At 45.3% G+C, this 26,643-nt stretch overlaps 2 protein-coding genes across 2 annotated transcripts; both read left to right on the forward strand.

The window, feature by feature from the left end:
• The first annotated feature begins 83 nt into the window (after positions 1–83).
• On the forward strand, positions 84–15,195 carry cnk (connector enhancer of ksr). The gene is made up of 15 exons (XM_028307376.1): positions 84–307; positions 376–539; positions 3,084–3,259; positions 3,949–4,114; positions 5,231–5,416; positions 5,942–6,120; positions 6,562–6,702; positions 9,305–9,401; positions 9,731–9,814; positions 9,972–10,101; positions 11,738–11,906; positions 12,605–12,820; positions 13,847–13,985; positions 14,810–15,122; positions 15,167–15,195. Exons 1-15 carry the CDS (start codon positions 250–252, stop codon positions 15,193–15,195), a joined length of 2,247 nt encoding a protein of 748 aa, XP_028163177.1. The 5' UTR covers positions 84–249.
• A 1,669-nt stretch (positions 15,196–16,864) lies between these two features.
• On the forward strand, positions 16,865–26,390 carry LOC114354809 (uncharacterized). Its single transcript, XM_028307377.1, has 12 exons — positions 16,865–16,917; positions 17,644–17,838; positions 18,341–18,439; positions 18,608–18,757; positions 19,086–19,424; positions 19,882–20,004; positions 22,675–22,772; positions 24,238–24,346; positions 24,759–24,826; positions 24,976–25,051; positions 25,561–25,707; positions 26,379–26,390. Exons 2-12 carry the CDS (start codon positions 17,662–17,664, stop codon positions 26,388–26,390), a joined length of 1,398 nt encoding a protein of 465 aa, XP_028163178.1. The 5' UTR covers positions 16,865–16,917; positions 17,644–17,661.
• The last annotated feature ends 253 nt before the right edge of the window (positions 26,391–26,643 follow it).

A 26,643-nucleotide genomic window follows, 5' to 3' on the forward strand; every position in this document is an offset into this window, starting at 1 on the left:
AGGATTGTATTTTTTACGCTTTTGAAAAGGGGCAGGTTCTCAATTTGGCGTATTTGTGTGAATTGGAACGGTTGTCATTTACGTCATGGTGGTGTACTCTGTGAACAAACTGTCACGCATGATGACAGCTGTTGTAAAAACTGTGCTTTTTGTTTTCATCTTGTTTGCAACCCTTCTTTCTAATCTCTTCCACTTTCACGAAAACGAAAAACACGGCATCTGCGCAAAAAATGCGCGTATTTTATCCGCATGGCTAGTCTGAATGTCGCAGAATGGACGCCGGATCAGGTGGCGGAGTGGTTGTCAGGTGCGTGTGGGGTGCTATGAGCGGTGGGTCGCGCTGCTGCGGCGAGTGAGTCACGGTCGTGTGTGCAGGGCTGGGGCCGCCGGTGGCGCGCTACGGGCCGGCGCTGCGCGCGCGCGGGCTGGACGGGCGGCGCCTGCTGCTGCTGCGCTGCGACGACCTGGAGCACCTCGGCCTGCGCGTCATCGGCCACCAGGAGCTGCTGCTGGAAGCCGTTGAACATTTGAGGAACTTCGTAAGTCATACTTCATATTTAATCTTAGTAATGTTGTGAGAGATAAGCTGACGATGATGGTGTACCATGGACTTACTGCGAAGAGTGCTAGTGCTCCTAATACAGTGATTTATGAATTGGCTTTTACAGAAAATTGATCTGATACTATTGATCCTGCATCAACTATCCTATTCTAATCAGATCCTGTTTTGTTAACTTAAGTCTGTTTCCCGTATTCAATCCTCCGATTTAAACTGTCAAAATTGAATCTGTTTTCGATAAATGTATAATTTTTGATGCATTTACACTTTAATATTGCTTTAATAGTCTTTTAAACAATATGAAAATCTAAAAACATCAAAAACCATAGATGTTGACCAAAAACATATTGAAATTTGACAGTTGACGGACGGATTTAGATTAGGATTGCATATAGAAAACCTGCCCCCCTAGACAAAACGCACTTTTTGATCGAATCGAAAATCGAATCTGTCAAAACGGGGAACAAAACGTCCATACAAAAAAGGGGCTTTTCGACCACTTTTCAACTGATTTGCGATTATAATTTGCACTTTGTATAGACCCACAGCATTAGACTGTCATACTAAATTACCTACACAATGGACATCCAATTGATATTATTTTTATTAACTAAAAAAAAGTTTGTCATCAATCTTACTTGATTTAAGATCTTGATAGTGCTTGATATTCAATTATGAATCTCAACTTTAAAAATTATTTTTAATGCAGATTTTGTTTCATTATTCTATGCTAGCTGTGCCTGGGAGTTTGCAAGTGTGAAAATAGTTTGAATAATATTTCGTTTTTGCAACACTTTTTTTCACTTCTGCTTAGGGTTGCCAACTCTTGAAAGGACCAACCCGGGAGAATTGTGGGGGGGGGGGGGCTTGCTCCATAGTTGCTCCATCACACTGAATACACGCTCGAATGAAGCATTAATAGAGACAGGAATGGAAAGAACAAACGTGACCATTTTTTTTAATTCAGGATTTCTGTCTTTCGATTTCGTAAAGAAGTCAACCCAGCGTAAATCCACTCGGTTGCACCTCACGCAAAAGTCCAACCTCATCGTACAATTTGTCACTATCTATGTCAATATTTAATAATTCCTGGAGTTTAGTAATCCTGGTCCATGAGATTGTTAAAGATAAAATTTATAAACAAGTACGAGCAGCAATGGATGCATTTAATTTTTAGAAATACCGGAGAAAATATTGCTCTCCGGGAGGTCGGGAGGTTAACCATTATTTCCGGACTCCCGGGTAATCCGGGAGGGTTGGGAACCCTACTTCTGCTCCTATTGGCCATAGGGTGATGTTATATAGCCCAAAGCATTCCTTGATTAATGAACTATCAAACACAAAAATATTTTTTCTAATAGGACCTGTAGTTCCTGAGATTAGCGCGTTCAAGCAAACAAACAAACTTTGCAGCTTTATAGTATAGACGTGTAATTCAAGAAGGCAATAAGTTTGAGTCATGGCATCCTTAAGTATCTCTTTTGATTGCCACCAATGTTTATGATGAGGCTGAGTCATGACACTGTTTGCATCACTTATCTGGAAGCTTATCTGTGACATTGGGCTTCTGAACATTGTTTATGTGGCATTGTTTGCTGTTATCATTTCATACTGTTAAATATATTTTAATAATTTTAAGCTCAAATGATAAAATAAGTGAAAAGCTATGTATTTGTTCCTACATTAAATGATATACTACCTAATTTATATTTTTTATTGATATTTCAAAATAATTGAAAATTAACAGTAGCCTGTGGCTTCTCCCATGTTTATATTGATTGTTTTCTGAAGGTCTGTAGACTGTAAGTCCCCATTTCTTTTTATGACCAATTTTAAAGAAAAAAGGTGGTTCTGAAACCTTAATTCTTGGCAATTAATCATGACGTTCACAAACAGTGCTTCATTTGAAATATTATTTTTACACTTATTGCAGAAATTACCACAGACATCCATTGACATCATAGAGCATGTCATAGTGAAGGATGAAATAAATAGATCAAATAGGGTTTAATATTAATAAATAAATAAAATAAAACAACTAGCCATTCGGCTAATCATTAGATATCATAAGCAACACAAATTCAATGTTTTTGAAAAAACTTTTGGCTCTCATTGCTTTTTATTTTGTGAAGTTTCGCCCTTATCCTAGTTCTAGCAGAGGTTAAAGAGGTCCTGCGCCGCTAAATTTGTTCATTTTGCCGCTTTACATCGATTGCTAAAACATCACGTGATGGGGATGTTATGGATATGTAGTTTCGGTTATGGATATAGGAATAATATTATACCGGTTTCGGTTACGGTTACGGATATTTTTTTATTTCGGATATTCGAAAGTTACGGATATCCATAAAATCCCTGGCGTGAACGGTGCATTCCAAAAATGCGTCAACGGCGACAAAATGCAGCATTCAAACCACTTAACCACCACACATCGAACGCGGTCACGCTCACCGAGCTCGAAGGCCGCGCTCGTCGCTCCGCGCCCGCGCTTGTCGAGCTCGGGTCGTCAATGGTTCCGTTCCAGCAATACGAGTCGCGGCGCGAGTGCGTGCAGCAGCTGGCGGCGCGCGTGTCGGGCGCGGCCACGGCGCTGGCGCGGGCGCTGCGCCGCGCGCCCGACGCGCGCCTCGACACGCAGGCGCTCGCCGACGTCGCCGCCACCGTGCGCGCCGTCAAGCCGCTCGTCTGCTGGCTCGACAGGTACTCAACTTAGAAGAAACTTTCAAAATTCAAATTTTCAAATTTCAAATTCAAATAGTGTTTATTGTGAAATCACAGGTACATAAGTCAGGTCATTAAATTTGTATGATAGATCAGCTGTGTTCCGCCGCATGGGCATACAATAATGGTAAGATACATGATTTTAAATTGGTCAAATTACATTTTAAGAAATTGATAGGTAGTAAAAATCCATGACACTGTTTCGTATCTGTTTTTTTTTAAATTTATTTTATTTTATTCGGAAAGCCAACAGCGACCGATACGAATAATTCAAAATTAAATTATATCTAATACTGAACTGAGCCGTTTACAGGTAAAGCCTGGTCCGTGAGCACGTAGAATTTTGTCCAATGACCCCAAGCTAGCCATCCTTATCGCTCGCGTGTAATTATGTTGCTGTCGCGACTGTGCGACGGGCGCCCGCAGTGAGTGTGCGAGCGCGACAGCAACATAATTACGCGCGAACGATAAGGATGGCTAGCTTGGGGTCATTGGACAAAATTCTACGTGCTCACGGACCAGGCTTTAATCGCAAACGGAAATCTAGATGTGAACAGACCATTAGCCGGTACAAGTGATTTCTAGATTACAAGGTTTATAGAACGCACAAATAAAAGCGGTCATGAATAGTTTTAAGCGTCGCTCTGACTCCGGGCGGGCGGTTGCAGGTGGCCGCTGCTGGGCGGCGTGCTGGCGGAGCGCAAGGCGCAGCTGCTGCAGCTGGCGCTGGAGGCGGCCACGAGCGCGCAGCGCGACCGCTTCGCCGAGCAGCCCGCGCGCGCCGTGGCCGCCGCCGCCGCCGCCGCCGCCGCCAGCGCCGACTACATCGTGCAGGTGAGCGGACACACTAAAGGACAATGACCAAAAGTGGTCCAAATGTCCACCACTAATGAGATCTATATTGGCTTATACCTTATAGTCCATTAAATAGAGATTAACTTTCAGTATGGGACGAAAAAAAATATAAGCTGTCAGTAAAAAGTTATGACTGTTTGAAAAATTGTAGTAGTTTACGCGCTAATCTCAGGAACTACTGGTCCGATTTGAAAAATTATTTTTGTTATGTTTAGCCCATTTTTCAAGGATGGTTTTACGTTAAATAACATCACCCTACAACCAATAGGGGCGGAGCAGTAAAGACAACTATTTACTACTTAACTATTTTCACGCGTACAAAGTCGTAGGTACAGCTAGTATAATATATAATATTTAATAAAATTCATCTATAAACCCGCGCCACATGCGACATGACATAACATGCGTAGCTTAGTCCAAAATGTGCAATGGATAGAATGATATCAAGAACATTTTTCGGATGAAAACTGACTGACTGATTTACTGACAGCATATTTTTGATTGCGGTTTGGTTATAATGAAACAGTATTTAGTAGACTATTTTACTACATAGGTCTCGTTAGTGGTGGACATTTGGACCACACTCCATACATTTTTGGTCATTGTCCTTAGCTGGCATTTTTATGAGACAGCCTGTCCAGTTGCAATGTTTGTTAGAGGTCAGTGTGACACGTCATAGAGGTTTACCGTTTTCGCGCACACTTGTGTGTCATTGCGGCAGCCTGACGTTAGACTGGCCTGGTATTTAACTACTCTAACGGTTAGAGTAGTCAAATACCAGATATTTATTATTATTGACGGGATTGCTACCATGTACCTTAATTTTGAGTTTCTGATATTTCGGCATGATAGTGAATATGAAAATTTAAAAAAAATATATTACCAGGTGTATTAACTTTTTTAATTCAAAGTGTTCAATAAGCTAATATCTTAATTCAAAGTTCTAATCGTAGTAAATTACTTCTATAGTGCCACGATTCTGAAACGTCAAGTGACAAAAATCAAATACACAGTATCGATAGAAGCGCCCTCTTGACAGACTTCTGTGTTGATTTAAATGTGGAACGTTATATCAGCCGCATTACCATCCGTCAGGACGTGTCGGACCCGATGATCCTGCAGCCGGCGTCGCTGGACGCGGTGACGCTGCGGCAGGGCGCCAAGCCGCTGGGCTTCACCGTCGTGCCGTCCTTCTGCGGCCACCACCAGCTCGCCGACATCCGCTTCGGCTCGCCCGCGCACGCCTCGGGCGCCGTGCACGACGGCGACGAGATCGTGCAGGTCGGCCTCGTTCAAAGTCAATCGCACGAGCCGAATGAGGGTTTCGCGAATGAAAAATCCGCCAGATGGCAATACGTAGACGCGAGGTCCAAATAAATAAATAAAATACATAAATAAATAATATCTTTAGAAATTTTACACTGCGCTTCTAGTTCCAAACTAAGCAAAGCTTGTACTATGGGTACTAGACAACTGGTATAAACATACTTAAATACTTTTTTTTTGTAAATACATACTTAATATACATAGAAAACACCCAGTCCAATACAAACAAATATGTTCATGGCATGAACTTCATGCACACAAATGTTTGTACTGTGCGGGAATCGAACCCTGCTGAATCGGGAAATGCTGCATGATTGGTTATTTTTGACATGACATTGACAAATATGTCAAAAATCAAAATCCACCAATCACGCAGCAATCGGACCCCACGTCCACGTCCCGCCATCTAGCGGATCTTCGATTCGCGAAAACCCTCATTCGAACGTGACGTTATTTATTTTCCCGTTTTCGCGTCGAAAGGTGGGGTCGCAGTGCGTGATCGGCTGGAGCGGCGAGGCGGTGCTGGCGCTGTGCGGCGCGAGCGGCGCCGAGCTGGCGCTGCGGCTGCGGCGCCGCGCCGCGCGCCCGTCCGCCCTCGCCGCGCCGCCGCTGCTGCGCGCGCGCTACCGGCTCAACCACCTGCCGCTGCGCCGGGACAGGTGAGCGCCCGCCGCCGGTGCGAGGGAGAGTCGTTTCAGCTCGGAATGACAACTTCTCAAAATGACAACCGAGCCGCAAAATGTCCACTTCTCGAAATGACAACTTCTTAAAAGACAACTTCTCATAATGTCTATTTTTCACAATGACAAATTCGCATTTGGTCTACTTCGCATAATGTCAACTACTTGTTGATATTTTATTTTCATTATTTCTAGAGTTCTAGTTCTTCTAGAGTTGTCATTATGTGAAGTTGACCAAATGCGAATTTGTCATTGTGAGAAATAAACATTATGAAAAGTTGTCTTTTAGCGAAGTTGACATTTTAAGAAATTGTCATTTCAAGAAGTGGACATTTTGAGAAGTTGTCATTCCGAGCTGAAACGGGAAGTCGTTGCGAGGATCCTCTGTCGCCCGACTGACTCCTTTTGTTCCGTCCGCAGCTTGATGTCGACGGTGCGCAGCGTGCGGCCGGCGCCGGCGGAGAGCGCGCCGCCGCCGCACTCGGCCGCGTCGTCGTCCGACGAGAGCGAGCCGCTGTCGCCGCCCGCCTCGCCCGACCACCTGCACCTGCCGCACACCCGGTGAGACCCGTTGGCGTATCTGGGCTTCTGACCCTGTATAAACCTCCCATGAAACTTGTTTGTGTTATTTGCCGAGAGATGTCACTGCTCTTTGAGACGCGTAAAGCTGTACCGCGGTGTCCAGATTTTTTTCCCCGACTTTATACAGGGTGTTAGGTAAATAGGTATATGAGCCGACACTAGCCCATGTTATAGTCTATCCAATATAGCTTGATTAGAATGACAGCTGCCATCAAAAGTAACGACATAACTTTGTAGTAGCGATCAATGAGAGCTAAATATTGGCGGACAAGAAATAATTCACGTCTGACCTACAAACAATATTTTCGACGACAGTGCTTCCAATAAAAATGTTAATTTCGTGTAAATGCAGCCTTAAATTACACCAATAAGTAGTAATTCGAAATTATAAAAATCAAGCTAGAGTATTAACGACGTCTCTACAAGGTTATCTCGAGATACAAAAATGTTAGTGTTGGGACATATCGACAAATGTCATATTAAATTAAAACAAATTGTTTAACATATTTAACAAAAATTTTTTCTAACTATTTTTTTAACATATTTAAGTCAAGTTATACGTTTTTCTAAATGTTCACTATCAAAAACCAAAAAACATTTCATTTTTAAATAATCAAACATCGAAAATCAATCACCGGTAATTTTTTGGGTATTCATAGCTAGAGATTTCCACCCGGGTAAAAACCCACATGAGGGTAAAAACCCAATAAAAACCCGTTTCATTCCACCCGTGGGTGTTTACACCGGGTGAAAACAAATAATTTTATAATTATTTCAATTGGTATCTTTTCTTTATTTTTATTGAATTTTTCTCATTTAAGTTTATTGATTAATAAGTAATAAGTCAAAATTAACACTAATATGCATTTATATCGTGGCCAAATCGTAAAATTGATCACGTTATGATGATGTGACCAATTATTTTATAAAATGGTGTTATTTCAAGAATCGTTGAACCGATTTAGAAGAAATTTAGTAGGAACACAGTAATTTGTGATCATGGCAAGGACATGGAGGGGGAGGGGGGGACGATGCCAAAGATGCCAAACTCTCTCTTTGATGACATTACGGTATAAAGTTACAAATAACAACACCAACTACAAAGTACTTCTGCTTAAAAACTTGAAATCGAACCGCCCTTCCGCCACTGTAACGCATTGTAACGTTTTTCAAGACCTCCTCTCCCCCCAGATTGCATTACGTAACACTAGAACGCCCCCTTAGCAACAAATACCACTTCTCACTTTTAAAAAACGCTATTTTTGTTTTCACCCACCAGAATGGGTGATAATGGGTAAAAACCGGGTTTTTACCCAAATCACCCGGTTTTAACCCAATCGGGTGAAATGGGTTTTTACCCACTACCCATCTCTATTCATAGCACCGTTGCTCTAGAAGAGATGCCCACCGCCCTCTAGCGAGAGGAAAAAACCACTGAAGAACACTGATGATAATGACTACGACTTAGGTTGTACACCCTTGACATGAATTTTAAATTTTACTGTCTTTAAATTTAAATCATAATTGTCATTTTTATGAATAAAGATATGAAGAAAAATTGGGTGCATTTTTTTATATCATTTTTTCGAAAACTTATCGATACATCTATGTGAACCGTACGAAACATACCCAGCACTAGTCACATTCGTTTGACAGCCGTCATTCTAATCAAGCTATATTGGATAGACTATAACATGGTCATATAAATGGTATGGTGAAGTCAGAGAATTGATATCTTCATTTTAATTATTTTAATTTTCATACAAATCGGATTTTATAAAATTTATTTTGTATGAAAATTTATAAAATTAAAATGATGATATCAAATTTCTCACTTCACCATACCATTTATATGACCATGTTAACATGGGCTTGTGTCGGCTCATATACCCATTTACCTAACACCCTGTATACCTGGACGGCTTTGACATAATTAACCTTTGACAACCAATGTGAACCATTGACAACCGTTGTCAAGCAATAAATTGTCACCTAAATATTCACGTCTTATTTAAACCTAGATAAGAGTCCCTTAAGTGCGCCAAGAGTATCCGTGGTTTATTCAGACCCTGAAAACGCAGTATTTTTTTTACTAGTTTCGGTGTCAGGGTTCACCCCTTCTTTGACCCGAATGCTTAAATTTTATTGTTATTGTTTTTCAGGGGGGCCTGGCCCCTGATATGCCTTGGCGATTAATATCATAGCTCATGAGTTAGTACTCTCAACTATATTCTTCAAATCAGTAGGTAGTCCAATATCCTGCTGCGTACCAGACCAGGCCACTCCGGTCCCTCCGCTATACATATACGCGCATCGACTCGGCCCGACCGATAAAGGCCAAGTTTGTCCAGGTGAAAACTTAATTAACTAGAAACGACGAGATTATCCTTCCTTCCTTCGAATTCCATCTCTCGATAGATGCGCTCTCTAGGTTATCACCTAGAAGTCTGACTTTTAGTCTTCATCGTCGGCAGGTCGATTCGTCTTCGCCGTCGGGACACGACCTTGTCCGATGCAGAGGTGAACTTGAACGGCTACGGGGACGGTTCTGTTCTTACAAGGAAATATTTTTGTTTGTCAGAATTTTCCCGCCGAAGCCGCGCTCCGCCGTCCAACGCCGCCACACGATCAGCTGCGGCAGCCCGCTGTCCAAACGACCGAACCTTCCGATCGACCAGGTGAACGGACGATTCGTCGTCTTTTATTTACAACTAGCTGTGCCCGCGACTTCGTACGCGTGAAACCCGTTTTCGCAACATTTATCATTATTGCTCTGCTCCTATTGATCGAAGCGTGATGTTGTATAGCCTATAGCCTTTCTCGATAAATTGGCTATCTAACACTGAAAGAATTTTTCAAATCGGACCAGTAGTTCCGGAGGTTAGCGCGTTCAAGTAAACAAATAAACAAACAAACTCTTCAGCTTTATAATATTAGTATAGATATAGATTCGTCGTTTTGTTTCGTCCGTCACCCTGCACGATCACAAAAATTATGGCCGTTTCAGTTCTGGCGTCAACTGCGGGAGCACAAGTGGGAACGAGGCGACCCGTCGGATCGCGACGACTCGACCCTCTATCGACGAGATAAGGTAAAATTTGTAATCATACAATCTATCGTAATAAGCGGATCGGATTCGTCCGAACGACAAGCTTTCGGAGCCATCGCTGGCGTTCGATCGTGCGGCCCGTGATCCGTTGCGAGGGATTCAGGGTCGTCGTCAAAGATATTCTCGTGTGGTGTTGCAGGCGGTGTCGTACAGCGCGGGGCTGGAGCGCGCGCCGCGTGCCGCCCTGCTGCGCGCGCCCGCCCTGCCCGCGACCGCCGCGCCCGCCCCCGCCCCCGCCCCCGCGCCCCCGCCCGTGCCCGCGCGCGATCGTGAGTGATACATTATAAAGCCTGCTCCGTGAGCACGTACAATTTTGTCCACATGATTTGTATAACGTAGATAGTTATTGTAATTTGTATTATGTAATTAGCACATTATTTTTATTTGTTGTATGTAAGTATGTAGAGATTGAACATTGAACCTGTATTAACGTAGATAATAATTTATGTATGTTATTGTAGTTAGCGCATTATTTTATTTTTTCTTATTTAAAGGGGGGGGAGTACTGTGCCGGTATGCACAATACTTAATCTCTTCATATCTTATCTTGATCACGTTCACAGTGTCAGCACATTTATCACGTATAGTGCTGATGCTGTGACGTCATTTACCTTTGATCTTTATCGTATAAATAGTCGCGCAGTTCACATTAATAAACAGATTAATAATTGAGACTAACTACAACCCGTGTCTCATTCATACGGTCTCCCAACATGGCACAAGTTCATAACGTACGATTATTCTGTCAAACGCTTGAACTGTCAAATGATTACGATTGCTTTACACAATTCCACCTCAGGCCTAAGTTAATTAATTTAAAGTTTACATTTTAATATTTTTTTTTCACGAAGCAGACTCATCACAATAACAGTCACCCAAACATTAATTAATATATTTAGTCCNCCCCCGCCCGTGCGCGCGATCGTGAGTGATACATTATAAAGCCTGCTCCGTGAGCACGTACAATTTTGTCCAATGACCCCAAGCTACCCATCCTTATCGCTCGCGTGTAATTATATTGCTGTCGCGACTGTGTGACGGGCGCCCGCAGTGAGTGTGCGAGCGCGACAGCAACATAATTACGAGCGCAGATTGTTATTTTATTGTATAACTTATTTTAGCTTAGTATTATTATGTTTCACGTATAGTCAGCGTCGAACGGTTCGTGACACCCGAAGTAGGAAAAAAGTTCGCAACGCGGCCGTTCCGACCGGAATGACGTTGAGTCGTCGACTCGTCCTAACTTCATAATGTCACCATATTTAATAATAATATGTTGCGTCAGCACCGATAACTTAGATCAGTGTGGCATGGAAGAATCACGATTCTTCTACAGCCCGGTCGCCGAGCCCGAGCAAGTAGAATTTCGTCCAATGACCCCAAACTACCCATCTTTATCGCTCGCGCGTAATTATGTTGCTGTCGCGCTCGCACAGTCGCGACAGCAGTATAATTACACGCGAGCAATAAGGATGCGTAGCTAGGGGTCATTGAACAAAAATCTACGTGCTCGGCGACCGGACTATAGGCGTGTAACGACCTCATATATCGACAGAAATGTCATTCGGATCGCTCCGATTCCAACGTCACCGCGTCATCTTCCTCGGTCGCCCGCCCCGACGTCGAGAATCGGGAACGGTCTCGTTTCCAAAGTTTTAAGGCCTATTCAGACCTAAGCGGTATTCGCTACCGTTTGCGGCAGAGAAAACCCAGTGGGTATGCGGTAATGATACTGTTCAGACCTAAGCGGTATTCGCTACCGTCTGCGGCAGAGAAAACGCTCTAGCCGAGGTACCATGATACTAAATACCTGAGCGAAACCCGCGTGGTAATTACCTCTACCCACAGCGGCAGCGAATATCGCTCAGGTTTGAATAGGCCTTTAATTTCGTTCCGGTTCCGCAGCGGCCGGCGGCACGAGCGGCGCTCAGCGCGGCCGCCTGGACAAGAGCCACTCCACGCCCGCGTACGACTGCGACGACGCCGCGCCCGCGCCGCCCGCCGCGCCCATCCCCGAGTCGCCGCCGCCCGCCGCCCCCGCCACCCCCGCTACCCCTGCCACGCCCGGCGACAGGTACTGATTCATATTCAACCTTAGATTAATAAAACCTAGATGGATAGTCTTCATACAAACGCTTCGTCAAGAGTGTCAATTTTGTTGAGGAGTGTAAACAGTGAAGGCGATTTTCCCGAAAGTAGGGAAATTTTTAATACTTTTTAAATTATTTTATAATTAACAAAAACAAAACGCATCATGTAGGTACTTACTTATTTATTGAATTCAAAATACCGACCTAATTACAATAAGATAAATCGACTTAAAAATCTCGATTTCATAAAAAAGAAAGTGTATTTGTACGGCGAACAATTGGGAAATAAATTTTCTTGTTACTGGTATCATTCCCGTATATAATTTTTGAAAGCCAAATTCAAGCAAAATACACGTCGAATTGTAGTACTTACTTATGAAATGTAACACTAGTCACTTTCTTTCGTTTTTCTGATGTATTTTTGACACCCTTTCCGGGCACAAACCGTTTAAATTAATTAAAATTCGTCGGACGTGTTTACCAATTTTTCACTTTGACAGTCAACGGTTGTGACGTTTACGGGTGAACCGTTCCGGCTCACTAAAAACTGCCTCACCTTTCGTGCTCTATCTATCTAGGTCAACGCTCTTTTACCTCAGATTGATATCTTTTTGTACGTCCGAAACGGACAACCGTCGAAACCGACTCCGTTACGTTTATCCGTTGCGTGTTACGATTCCAGTCCGACGATATTCGTCCACTCCGCCGAGAAAGCGGATCAAATATTGGACTTCAAGAAGTCGAGCTCCCAAATCGGGGAGGCGATCCTCCAGCAGCGCAGCCGCCGCGCCGCCGACGAGCCCGAGCACGACGCGCCCGAGCCCCGCCGCCGCTCGCTGCTCGCGCCCGCCGCGCCCAGCCCGCCGTCCAGCGGCGACGAGCGCCGGGCGCCTCCCAGGTGAGACGCGCGCTCCACAAAATATAACAGAAGGTAAACTCCATACTAAGCGCGCTCGAGTCACGCACACATAGACACCGCTCACGTACTCGTTATCAAGACTGTCTCGGACGAATGCGAGGCGCGACTGCGTTCGCTTGAATGACGCTGCTCACGCGTTTGTGAAATTATTTTTTTGTGCGAAAATGAGTGAACAACAAAAAAGGGGTATTATAATGTTATACAAATGCAACCATCTACTTAACAAGTTTGTTAAGTAGATGGTTGCTTACACTCAACATTAAAAACTAAATTTTCGTTTTTTAAACTACCAATTGATTTCGGGAGGTAAGTAAGGTATTTATTTGTATTTCAATAGTTCGTTTAACGTTGACAAATTGAAAGCCAACTCAATTATTAGGAATATCGAAGTGTTTTAAAGAGGTTTTAGGAATTATTGGATAATAGTGTCAACCATCCAACTACATACTACGTGATACCACAGAATAATAATAAGTACTACGTACAGAAGTTTTACTTCGCGAAGGTATTTAAAAAAATTTATGCTCAATGTCATTAACAATATGGTGTAATTTAGCCTGTCTCAAGAGTCAAGCACCATTTTGTTGACAAACGTCAGTGATCGGCACTGCGCCGAAGTTATAGGGCTGACTTCGGTAAAATGATGTGACGTGAGGTGCCAAACTGCGGAAAATGGCTGAGGAAATACATGATTTAGCATGAATTATCATGAATATTATTAACTACTCATTTACCTCTCAGTGTCTTGAGGCAACTTAAAAAAGTACATTCTGTGTTTTTATTATTATTTAGGCAGTTAAATACTGCACAGTATTTAGTACACCATTTTCTTTATTTTCTTCCATCATACACAAGAATACGCGTGCGTGAGTCAATGTTCGCTCGTATGTGAGGCCTTGTCGATTCATAGTATCGTGGAGGCGGGCCATCGTGCGTGTTTTGTTTTCGATGTAAACTCGTGGAGATGAACAGGCCTGGTAAAACTCACGAGCGCGTTCGTTTCAGACGGGCGCGGCTGGAGCGCGCGCCGTCGCCGCCTGCGCGGCCGGCGGGCGGCCCGGCCTACCCCGTGCTGCGGGCCGTGCCGCGCGAGCCCGCCGCGCCGCCCGCGCCGCACCGCCCCGCCAAGCTGCACGCCGGCCAGGTACGACCGGCGGCCCGCCGGGAATCGAACCCGCATCTCGTCAAAATCTAAATTATCTTTATTTGTTTAGGGGCCATCCATAAAGTACGTCACACGAATTTCATGATTTTTTGACCCCCCCCCCTCCGTCCTTGTCACAGGTGGTCACATTTCTGAGACCCCCCTCCCTAGTGTGACGTCACATGTTTTGCAATTTCACATCGAAAAATTATTAAATTAACAGCAGTTCCGAAATTAGTTTTATTTCCACTTAAATTAAGTAATTTTTTTTATGANTTAGACTAATTAAATTAGTACTTGCAAATCGTCAAATGCTCTTAAGGAGCCTATACATGTCTCATTCTTTTTTGCCCTATCAGCGCTTCGAGACAAACATTTGGCAAGTGCTGAGAAGAAGCGCCGCAACGAACTCAGTCTCTGTCTGCCGGTTTAAAAATATAAAAAAGTAGGAAGTCACAATACATTCAGAAGCAGGTTACTTACTTACCACGCGCTCCCGTTGATAGAAGGTGGCCTTTAAGACTCCCATCTAGCACGAGACCGCGTGGCAGTTTTGAATATATTTCTTTAGTGCCGTGCTAATTTCTAGGTTAATTGTTGCGTTTTGATACACATAATTTTATGTCAAGTATATCTTTCATTGACCAGTCCCCGAAGGCAGCGCCTGTTCACAGACATGACATGTGAACCAGCCATCGCTTCACTCGACCATATTATAGGGAATGTAACGACCCGCCTCAATCGCCGTCGCTCGTAGAATTTGTGTGCGGTCGAAGAAAAACAGTGCTCGTTTTAAACGCTCTTAATGTCGTTCCGATCCGCAGATATCCCTGCCGCTCCGTCACATAACGAAGCACGACATCAAGGTGATCCCGAGCGAGCGCCGGGAGCTGCCGCCCATCAACGCGGAGGCGGAGGCGCCGGCGGCGGACGGCAGGCCGGAGCGGCCCGACGGCAGGCCCGAGCGGCCCGACGGCAGGCCCGAGCGGCCCGACGGCAGGCCGGGCGGGCGCAAGGACAGCGGCTCGGAGGGCGAGCCGCGCGGCCTGACGCTGTCGCCGTCGGCCGCCGCCGTCAAGAGTATATTCCCCACCTCCAAGTCGAGGAGTTTGAAGAAAAAGAATTCCATCCTTGCGAGTACGTTTTTATTATTATCAATTATGCTTTTTAACATTAAACAGTGTTCGCCACCGTGGTGGTGGGAGAGTAGTGATTGTGTTTACCTACATAGTTTTAGGAGGAACGAAGAACGGCGTACGATAAATGTTTATTATGGAATTTCAGTTATCGTAGGTAATATAATATTATTTTACAAGCTTAACCATCTTGAACGCCAGGTCACTGGGCGACTGAACGACTGAACCGACATGGTAGCCCCTTTCATTGTTCTTGGACTGGACCTGTCATTGGCCTATGGTCACGCCGGCGATGGCGATCTGCACGCGTCGGTGTGGTCGAAGCATAACTCGGTCAGTCGCTAAGGGCACGGGAGTCTAACGTTGATGTGTCTAAAACACTCGTGCCGCTCCCACACCTCAGGCACTGATTGAGTTTCCCGCTAGACATACTTACATGGTGTTAGTGCTCATCCTTTAATCTGGTAGCTCAGTATCATGTATAGTCCAAAACCGATGAAAAAAAAAATCTTATTTAACCTTTTTGTACAATAAATAGGTATATTCCGTCCGTGTGTGTTCTAGGCGTGCCAAACAAAATGTGACCCCAACACCAACAAACAGAAATGGTGCTCCATTCACGCTACCTTAATGACTACCTGAACCCGGATATAGTGTTTTCACAAAGAATCTTAAAGAAGAAAAGGAATTTAAAATAAAATAAAAATCTGTGAATCTGTGTTTTGTTTGTGTTAAATTGAGGTTTGCTTTTACATTATGATATTGTTTTAAGAAGTAACTACCGACATTGTCACGAGTTTAACATTGAACGAGCGGGAGTAACTGACGGTCTTGACGTCACCGCGAGTGGCGTGATGCGTACGTCACGCCGCGCGCGCTTGCGTCGTACTGCAGTGCAGCGCGGTATAAATGTAGGAATGTAAAAGAAAACAAATTTTTTTTTAAAATTTTGTTGAAACGTTCAAATAGTGAAACGGTAAAATAAACCGAATGAAAGGAATGAATGAAAGGTGCGGGGCTCGCTCTCTATCGTCCCAACTGCTATGACGTGCGAATGTGCTCCGCTATTATTTAATAATTTTGGACAAATACGGTAATTTTCACCAATTTGAAAGTTGAGTTTCTCTGGAGAACCCCCGGCCCTACATAAATGTAAGTTTAAAAATAGCATCACATATATTTTACATCTTTTTTAAACTTCACTACAAGGCACTGTTGCGAGAGCGTCGACCGGATGCGGGTAGCTTAAGTTTCAATCAAAGTTTTCTTAATCTTAATCAACCTTTCGCGTGCCTCAGCACTCATCGGGTCGCAACACACTCACTTTCGTATCGCTTCTGGAACCTCTGTATTCGGTCGGTCAAAAGGAGCGGGCGTCGAAACGTCACCGCACGTAGTTCAGTGGTTCTAGACAAAGTGCAAATTATAATCGCAAATCAGTCGAAAAGAGGTCGAAAAGCCCCTTTTTTGTATGGAATTTTGACGGATTCGATTATCGATTCGATCAAAAGGTGCGTTTTGTCTAGGGGGGCAGGACGAATCGGGAGCGTTTCAGACATTCCGCACACTCGCATTTGACACCGACACGCGCAACGTATTTATCGAAAAGATCGCAACTCCATTGTCGCTTCTCGTCCCCAGAGCGGCGGCTGGTGCCGGCGCGCGCGCTGGCGGCGTGGGGCCCGGGCGGCGCGGCGTGGCAGCGCGTGCGGCCGCGCGGGGCGCCCTCGCCGCGCTGGGCGCGCCGCCACCTGCTGCTGGCGCACGCCGCGCTCTACGCCTACCGCGCGCCCGACGTGAGTATAGGGTGTACAGAAGGTCGAAAATAACAAAATATGTTCACCTATCCAGCCATCAACAATAGCATGCAAATATATCGAAGAAATATTGATATTACATATAATTATTACGGTATTAGTCATAGACCCGTGCCATTAAATTAACACCTAATGCTATCGAGTGGCACCACTGGTGAGTGACACGACCTTACTCTACAGTGGCACTGACTGATGACGGCAAATACGATAGCTCATAATCAAAACACATTATTTACTATTGAATTACTGAATTTGTGATTGGTGGCGTGCCCAAAATATTATGTCGCGTGCCATCATTGGCACGCGTGCCATTGGTTCGCCAACCCTGACCTACACCATCCACCGCCACCAGCCTGGCTCCCAGGCTCGATGCGATCGCCGACTGAAGTTTCACATTCGTCGTCGTATGAGTGAAACAATAGGACCCGCTTCGATTGCTCCAGCGAAATCCCAAATTATTTTCCAAGATTAAATCTCTAGGGTGTAGTTTTTTAAAAAGTTTTGATAAGTCACTTATAAGCGTTATCGGTTATCATCACAATATCAAAGGGTCTCGCTGGCCGCTGGAAAACAATTAACAGTTTTGCTGGAGCGATTGAGGTACTGTTATTATACGATTTGAAAAGTATTAAATACGACGAATTTTGAACTTAAGTTGTCGATAGAATCGAGAGTAACCGTTTCAAATTCCGTTTCTGTCGGCAGTGCAACAAGGCGGACTGCATGATCCACCTGGAGGGCTTCACGGTGTGCGCGGCGGGCGAGGTGAAGTCGCGCGAGCACGCCTTCAAGGTGTACCACACCGGCACCGCCTTCTACTTCGCCTGCGACAGCCGCGACAGCATGCTGGCCTGGATCCACCTCATCCACCGCGCCACGCTCAACTCCGGCCCGCCGCAGGTGCGTGCCGTCCGCGTCCGGCGGAGGACTGACCGAACGTTTGCTTGAATTTTCAGCAGCGTACGAAAGGATAATTATCAATGATAATTATCACGATAAATATCAATGAAAATTATCACGATAATTATCATGATAATTATCTTGATAATAACAGATGGATAATTATCAGTTGATAATAACAAAAAAAATGCACTTGTGAAAGTGAATTGTATTCGAAGTTTTCGAACGTGTATTTTCGCACTTGCGTCTAGTGGTGGGCGCTAATCAACATAGATAGTTATAAAACTTAATTGTTTAGCTCGAGAATTATCACTATTTAACTAGCGTCAAAATATTAAATAACGGTAGAACTTGACAACAATCAGCTACAAAAAACATAAAGTAACATTTCCCTTAAAACAATATGACAAATGTATCTTATACTGTTGATAATTATCCGATAATTATCTGATAATTATCGTGGAGCGTAATTATCTTGATAATTTCGAACCCTGATTTTCAGAGCGACATATCGAAGCAGTTCTCCGAGACGGACTACTCGGACACGGAGTCGGACACGGACGGGCCGGAGCGGCGCGAGCGCGAGCGGCGCGAGGACAAGGACAAGTCCAAGTTCGGCTCGCTGCGCAAGCTGGCCGGCCGCCGCAGCGACTCGCACGAGAGCGTCGGCCACGCCTCCACCAGCCTGGACAGGAAGTACCTGCGCTTCTTCTCGCGCAACAAGACCAAGGACGACACCAAGAACGGCAAGGTGAGTCGCACGCTATAGGACAAGTCCAAGTTCGGCTCGCTGCGCAAGCTGGCCGGCCGCCGCAGCGACTCGCACGAGAGCGTCGGCCACGCCTCCACCAGCCTGGACAGGAAGTACCTGCGCTTCTTCTCGCGCAACAAGACCAAGGACGACACCAAGAACGGCAAGGTGAGCCGCATGAGCCGCGGCGAGTCGCACGCTTTTTGACTGAAAACATTGTGACGAAATATTTTTAAAACCTACTTTATTTTAGGGTCGACGAAATCGTTCATTCGGCTAAAGCCCAGTCTGTGAGCACGTAGAATTTTGTCCAATGACCCCAAGCACACACTCACTCCGGGTGCCAGTCGCACAGTCGCGACAGCAATATAATTACGCGCGAGCGATAAGGATGGGTAGCTTGGGGTCATTGGACGGGATTCTACGTGCTCACGGACCAGGCTTTAGTACTGTTATTGAATGTGATCAAAACTACTTTTCTTCGATCGACCCCCAGAGCAAGCATTCCGGTGTGCCCGTCCCGACCGAGCACTACCGCAGCTACCGGCGCGTGGAGGCGGCGGGGCGCTCGCCGGCCGCCGGGGCCCCGCCCGCTACCGGGGCCCCGCCCGCCGCCGGGGCCCCGGGCGCGCCGCCGGCCGCCGCCAAGATCCCCAAGCCCATCAACTACATCCACGCGTCCAACCCGAACCTTCTCGACTTCGAGAAGAGCGACTTCGTCACGAAGCCGACGCTGCGGGTCCCGCGGCCGCGCGCCAAGCCCGAGCCGAGCCCGATGGGGCTGGTCACGCTCGAGGAGTTCATGCTGAACAAGCAGGCCGAGGAGCGGAAGCAGGTGCGTCGCTTTGGAATTGCTACTGTTCTGAACTGGCGTTGAATTCCAAAATGATATTTTGCTAAATACTTTTTGAAATTAATCTAGGTATTATATCAACTTTTATTATTAAAACTATTTTGTACTGTCCCTGCGTCCATAATATTTGGAAAATTTTGCAGTTCTATTTCTTTTAAAAAAGAAATTAATGTTTTCTTTGAGTAAAATTTTCTATCTACAGTATTAAGAGTACTTTCCGTCCAGGTAACATAACAAAATTCCATTGAAATGATGATGCTTTTATTTAAGTTTTTTTTTGTTGTATAGATAGACATCATCCTTAAGTTTGGTACGCTCTTTATGGGACACCTGTATACCAAACTTTTATAATAAATAATAAATAGGTATCGGGTATTTTCGAACCCTGCTATTGATCTCAAGGCCCAAACATAATACGATGGAATGTGCACGTCCGCAGGTGTACACGAACCGCGTGCTGCTGGGCGTGGAGCGCGACCGGCCGGCCGACCTGCAGCTGCGGCTGGACCGCATCGTGCCCGACGTCATCTACGGCGAGCTGCGCGCCTGCGCGCACATGCAGGTACGCAATATACTGTTTAAAGGCTGTTCGCCGAGAGTTGATAAAAAAAAAATAATATCAGAGGTTCTAAACTCATTATAAATTGCGGCCCGCTAATTATTTTTGTCGATATAATGAAAAAGTTGGTAGATTTTCATTATTATCTCTTTTAAATTTACGGGAATTATTCCGGTTAGGGCATACGTGGGGATACGGATCGAACACGTGGCGTCCATGTGTTGGATAAAAAGTATTTCATTATTATCAAGTGGCTTATAGTGTATCCCAATGTTGGGCAAAGCCCTACCCACTGTCATACCATTCATTTCGGTCTTATGTAAAATAAATCTACTGCGTTTCACACATTGCGGCCCGCCGGCCGGGACGCTTGACGACAGCTGCGTGGCTCGTACCATGGTACTCAGTGCGCGTTGTGACAAACGACGCCCGCCATACAGAATGCGATAATTAAGCGACAGTCGCTATTGCAAGACATTTCATAATATTTATCAACTCTCGGCGAACAGACTTTAGCGCCATTTGGGTTTTGTTCCCCAGTCGATGAAGCACCTGATGTCGTGCCCTGAGTACCCAAGCAACTGCACTCGGGAGGATTTGATGAGTGCTACTGACAACGCCACTCTTGTGGCGGAGTTTTGGGCTGACACTGTGTAGGTTTGTTGTCGACACGAAAAAAGAAGATTTAGCGCCCATCTGTTAACGTACTCAGTAACTATTTGTAAGGCGCCATCTATGACTCTTATGCTTTGCCTTCGAACTTCTTATACCAAGGGACGAGCTAGTTCATACATTAAATCATAGATGGCGATACATCGATACGCGTACTGAATAATGCGCGTATGTAGTGCATTCTCGCTAAAATAATGTTTATTTCTTAATGTGCTTATACTAAAACGTTTATTTTATTTGTATAGAGAACAATAGTGCCTGGACAAACCTCAAGAGGATTTAAGACACTATTTAACCAAAGATGTAACGGCTAATTATGTAATAAATAAATAAATAAATAAAATATTATCGATTCGGTCCGCCACTGTAAGGCCCGATTTCCACTTTTCCACCAAGGCGGAGCAGTGTGGAGCGGAACATAGAAGTTTTGTAAGTATAACCAATTAGATTCCATTTTTTGCACATCTCCATTCGTTTTTCTGTAGAATTAACAATGCAGTGCGGAGAAAAGCGGAGATGGGCGGAGCGATGCGGTGTTTCATGGATAACAATAGGCTGACAGCTATGCACGGCTCACACATCTCTTGTCTCCGAACCGCTCTGCTCTTCTCAGCTCCGCTTTGGTGGAAATAGCCTGCCAGCTTCTTCTCTCAGTCAAAATATATTTATTTTGTAAAGTCTATTTAAATAATACTCAGACTGCAAATATATAAATACTCACGTCTCCGCACAGTTCCGCCTTGGTGGAAACCGGGCCGAAGTTTTTCACTGTACAGTTAGCGTCAAATAGTTTGTGACACTCAATGTGGCCAAAATCTTGACAACACAACCTTATTCCAATTCCAACAAAGACGTGTTGCGAACTTATTGTTATTTTTTAATAATCACGAAAACAAAACAAATAGTGAGGACAACGGAACTTTTTTGGTTTCAATGTCCACCACTGAGGGACAGAGCAACACATTTCTTCTCAGTGTCCACCAGTAGGGCCCAACGGGAAGATTTCAGTAGCTCTGTCCCCCACTGGTGGACATTGCAACTTTTTTTCTCGATGTCCACCAGTGGTGGACAAATAATGGGGGACATCGGGAATAAACGGTTACTTTGGGTGTCCAGGGCCGGATTAACCATCTCGGGGCCCCTAGGCACAACTCGTTTCGGCCCCCCCCTTTTTCATACCACAACAACGCAATTTGGAAATTTTTACTGTCTACATTACGAAATTGAATGAAGGTACCATCATTATCAACAACAGACTTTAGTCATAACATTGCAAAGGTATACTTCTAATTTTTTTAGATACAAAATCGTTTAAAACTTCTTGAAAATTATGTTTTTTATTTTTCATTTTTTAATCGGGAGTGCTGGGCCCCTGGTCATAGTGGGCCCCTAGGCACTGGCCTAAAGTGCCTTATGGATAATACGGCACGTGTCACGAACTATTTGACGCTGACTGTACCACATATCTACTGCGTGTGGGCAATACACAAATATCAATAGCGTCTCTGTGAGTTTTGTTCCCAACAGTGACACCGTTCAGGTGGTGAGAAGATTTATGCTGGATTTCTATATTCAATCCTAATCCAAATCCGTCCGCCAACTGTCAAATTTCAATATGTTTTTGGTCAAAATATCTGTGGTTTTCAATGTTTTTACATTTTCATATTGTTTATAAGACTATTTAAAGAATATTAAAGTGTAAATGAATCGAATATTTTAAATATTTTAATCTAAAACTGAATTCAATTTGACAGTTGTAATCTGGATTTGGACAAGGATAGAATTATTATGGGAAACGGGCGATAATCTAAACATGGAAGTGCCAAACTACATGCGTCTCTAGATTTTATAACTTTACAGTTCGTCTTGAACTTTTGTCATGAAAATGTTTTTGGTGGGATTTTAAACATTCAAAGATAAATTAAATAAAAATTTATTGAAATAGATTGTTTATTTTTGCAATTGAATCTGTCGGCATTTGATCGGTCCCTCGTTCCGCAGGGCCGCAGCCTGCCGCGCGCGCCGGCGGGCGGAGGAGCCGAGCCCGCCAGGCAGCCGCGCGACGCCGTCAAGCCGATCTCTGTCAAAGGGAAAGACGGGTACGTTACATTCAATATAATCAAATAAAATAAATCTATAACTACTGGATATCTTTAGGTTAGGTTTATTTGCTCTGACCTAAGCTAAGCCTAGGCGCAGACCATCAATTTTTCGTCGGCCGATAGTTTAGTCGGGCAGTTGATCAGTATGGGCATGTATGGGAGTGCGCACATTACGCCGATTCGATTTAGCCGATTCTTCATACAAATTAGAATCGGGCCCTACTATCGGCCAATTAAAAGTCGTTAGTCTGCGCCTAAATCAATGAGGGTTTCTATATTTGCCTTCGCAAGTTGGCGCCACTGATACATATACGATTGTTCTTTCACGAGCGTGGTGCCAACCTGGTCTTGGTAATGCGATAGTCCTGCCGCTTCAGCGGTCACTAGTTGGGGTTCCGTACGTTTTATCGAAAATCGTTTCATCGAATGTTATAACAAACAAGATAAAGACTTTAAACATAAACTTCACGAATTCAAACTAGTTCCGTCTCCTTTTTGCGAGTGTTCCACTGATGATATCAGTCATGAGCAGTCTGCCCATCATATCTTGTGGGAGTGTGATCTTTGGAAACATGAACGTGATATAATGCTTAATTCAATACAACATACATCTGTTTCCGCAATTTATTACACCGATCTTGTCGCGACAAGGAAAAATTTCCGTGCTTTTAAGCGATTTTGTGAAAAATATTATTGGCAGGTAGTTGCTAATTGCTCATAAGATAGGCCCCCTTAATTTAATTTATTGTCCGTGGTGCATAATCTTTTTCTTAAAGGTTTTAAACCTTTGTTTGTCACCTGTCATCCGCTTTGCAATGGAGGGAAGTCGAACCTTAATTTCGAACTCCTCCTATGTTCTTCTAATTAACTTCGTTGCGGTTCCAATGACAGTTTAATTTTCCCCCGGGACAAACTTGACCTTCATTGTTTGGGTTTTTGTGGCGGTCACGCTGTAGATCCTGGCTACACAGGAGTTGCAGTGGTGGGAACGAGAGGTGGGAATAGTCCCGTAACAAGATAAAGACGAGAACAAGACGAGGAGTAGAAGAGAAGAAGCCGAAGTAGAAGAGAATCAGAAGAAGAAGAAAAAAATTAATACTTATGATGATGATGTGGAATAGGCCTCCAGGGGACACCACGATAAAAAAACGCGTCACTCACTCTACCTCAAGGTGGGGTGGGAATGAGTTATTTGTCAAAACGCATATTGAAGCATACTTTGCGGCGCGTTAGTGGTGTGTGAGTGAGATAAATGACCGTTAGCTGTAACGGGTTCGATGTTATGACATTCGATGAAACGACTTTCGATAACGGCGACAGGGGGTGCCTACCGGCGAGCGCTAATGCGGTAGCTCATTGCACGGAGTGATTCCGTCATCTTGACGTTCATGGTCGCGTTGTTTTCTGGGCACATGCCGTCCGTACGCAACGTGCTGTTCCCTGAGTCATGCGTTCCCCGCAGGTACGAGAAGCTGGTGTACCCGTCGGAAGCGGCGGCGCTGGGCTACGAGAGCATCGACGAGCCCGCGCCGCCCGAGCGCTGGCGCGACTCGCTGCGCCGCAACGACAAGGTACCCGCGTGGGGACGCGCCACTTTCAACTAAAGCCTGGTCCGTGAGCACGTAGAATCCCGTCCAATGACCCCAAGCTACCCATCCCTATCGCTCGCGCGTGATTATGTTGCTGTCGCGCTCGCACACTCACTGCGGGCGCCCGTCGCACAGTCGCGATAGCAAAATAATTACGCGCGTGCGATAAGGATGGGTAGCTTGGGGTCATTGGACAAAATTCTACGTGCTCACAGACCGGGCTTTAGACTATGCCATTACGAGTATTTATTTTTTCTTTGATTGGGATGCGCGCCATGACGACCAATGTATGGGATAAGCCCATGTTAAATCGATGAAATGCCTTTGTTAAAGTATATCGTAGCGCGCACCCTAGGTCTACTGGGCGCTGCCTCATGCCGCTTTCCCTGCGCAGGTGCACTCGGCGCCGCGGCGGGCCGGCGCCGCGCCGCTCGTGCACGCCTCGCCGCTGCCGGCCGACAGGTGATACACAATACTCCTTTTTTTGTTTTAGTTGATGAATGTTACTATTGTTACTTTTTCTAAGTCTTAAGGTATTTTTTGATAACCGGTATCATAATCTTAATTCATTTGTGGCATAAAAATGAAACGTGACGAATATGATATTACAGCTGGAGCGGCAGCGGCAGCGGCGGCGGCGGCGCGGAGGGCTCGCGCCTGCGCCTGGTGCTCCGCCACGCGCGCCAGGTGAGCCACCGCCGCACTCGCTCGTCTAGGTGACGCGTTCGACTCGGCCCATTGGGCCTCGCCCCAAACGGGACGATCGCTTTGACAGGGTTCTCCGGTGACGGGGCGAAGCGCCCGGCGCGAATCGGTCCCGGAGATCTCTTCATGCATCGTTTTTCACCGACCGACGGTCCGTAGCGCAATACCGCACACGATTTTTTCGACGCTTAGCCTAGGCGCAGACCACCGACTTTTAGTTGGCCGATAGTTGAATCGGGCTGTCGATCAGTATGAACATGTATGAAAGTGCGCACACTACACCGATTTGGTATCGACTGATTCTTCATATAAATTAGAATCGGGCCTAACGATCGGCCAATTAAAAACCGGCGGTCTGCGCCTAAGCTTAAGATTCGTGCCGAAGATAACACGAACGAACGCCGCGAAACGTCCCGAACGTCAAACGCGCCACCCGGACGAGCTCGAAACGGAGACGACGAATTCGACATCGAACCGGTACCGTTCCCCAGTCGCCGCCGACGAGCCGCGCGGAGCCGGCGGCGCGGGCCGGCGCGGGCGCGTGGGGCGTGTACCCGCACCTGCAGTGCCCGCCCACCTTCCAGCCCGAGAGCTACTCGCTCGCGCGCCTCGCCCCGCCCCCGCCCGCGCCCGCCCCCGCCCCCCGCGACCCGCCCGCGCCCCGCGACAGCTAGCGCCGCGCCCACGCCGACGACCAGGTCAGTGACCGGAGCCACGCTCCGTTCCATATCCGACGTGAAACGAGACCACGAGGGAACTTCGGTCCGCGAATGTCCTCCCGTGGGTCGTCCGTTGACGAGGTCGGTGACCCCGCTGGGGGATGATTCGTCCGCTCGCTCTCCTCCCGCTCCGCGGAGCGTTTTATTAATTTATTTTCGAAACTTAACCGAGCACGAAGTTCGAAATGATACAAATAACGATCCACACGAGAAACGATTTTACGATTTCTATTAAAAAATGGGCGACCGGTCCCCAGGTGAAATGTTGGTTATTACGTTATGATCTTGACATATCTTCGACATGATCTATGATAAATGGGCTTTATAGTTTTGTAAATGTTCAATTTAACGAATGATCTTATGAACTATTGAATGTAACAAAGAGTGACTGATGTAAATATTTAGATTACACACACTGCCCTGACAACTTGGTGAATAGATCTGAAAAAGTAAGATTTGGCTACGACCAGCTAATTGAGAATAAATATGGTGTCACATAATGGCTACCACGATTATCTAAGTACGAGCACGTACGAGTGAACGTAAATGTGTGCTTTACTATCAGTAGCTTATTCAAATGTTGGGCGCAGAGTGAACAGTAACAAGTTCATAGGGTTTGAGGTAGAACGTCCCATTCGCATTGCGTCACGAATCAAAAAACGGTCACATTCGCATTCGGTCCCATTGGCATTCAGCCCCATTCGCAAAATGGTCACATTTGTTTCAAGTTTCAACCTATTGTTTTTAAGTTAAACTATTGTTTCAAAAATATAATGTGTAATATCTGAGTGTTACCATTTTGCGAATGAAAAAAAGCGAATGGGACCAAATGCTAATGGGATCGAATGTGAATGG

This window comes from Ostrinia furnacalis, unplaced genomic scaffold, assembly GCF_004193835.3.
Source record: "Ostrinia furnacalis isolate ACB-3 unplaced genomic scaffold, ASM419383v2 OfSCF2163, whole genome shotgun sequence".
In the NCBI taxonomy this organism is placed as follows: domain Eukaryota; kingdom Metazoa; phylum Arthropoda; class Insecta; order Lepidoptera; family Crambidae; genus Ostrinia; species Ostrinia furnacalis.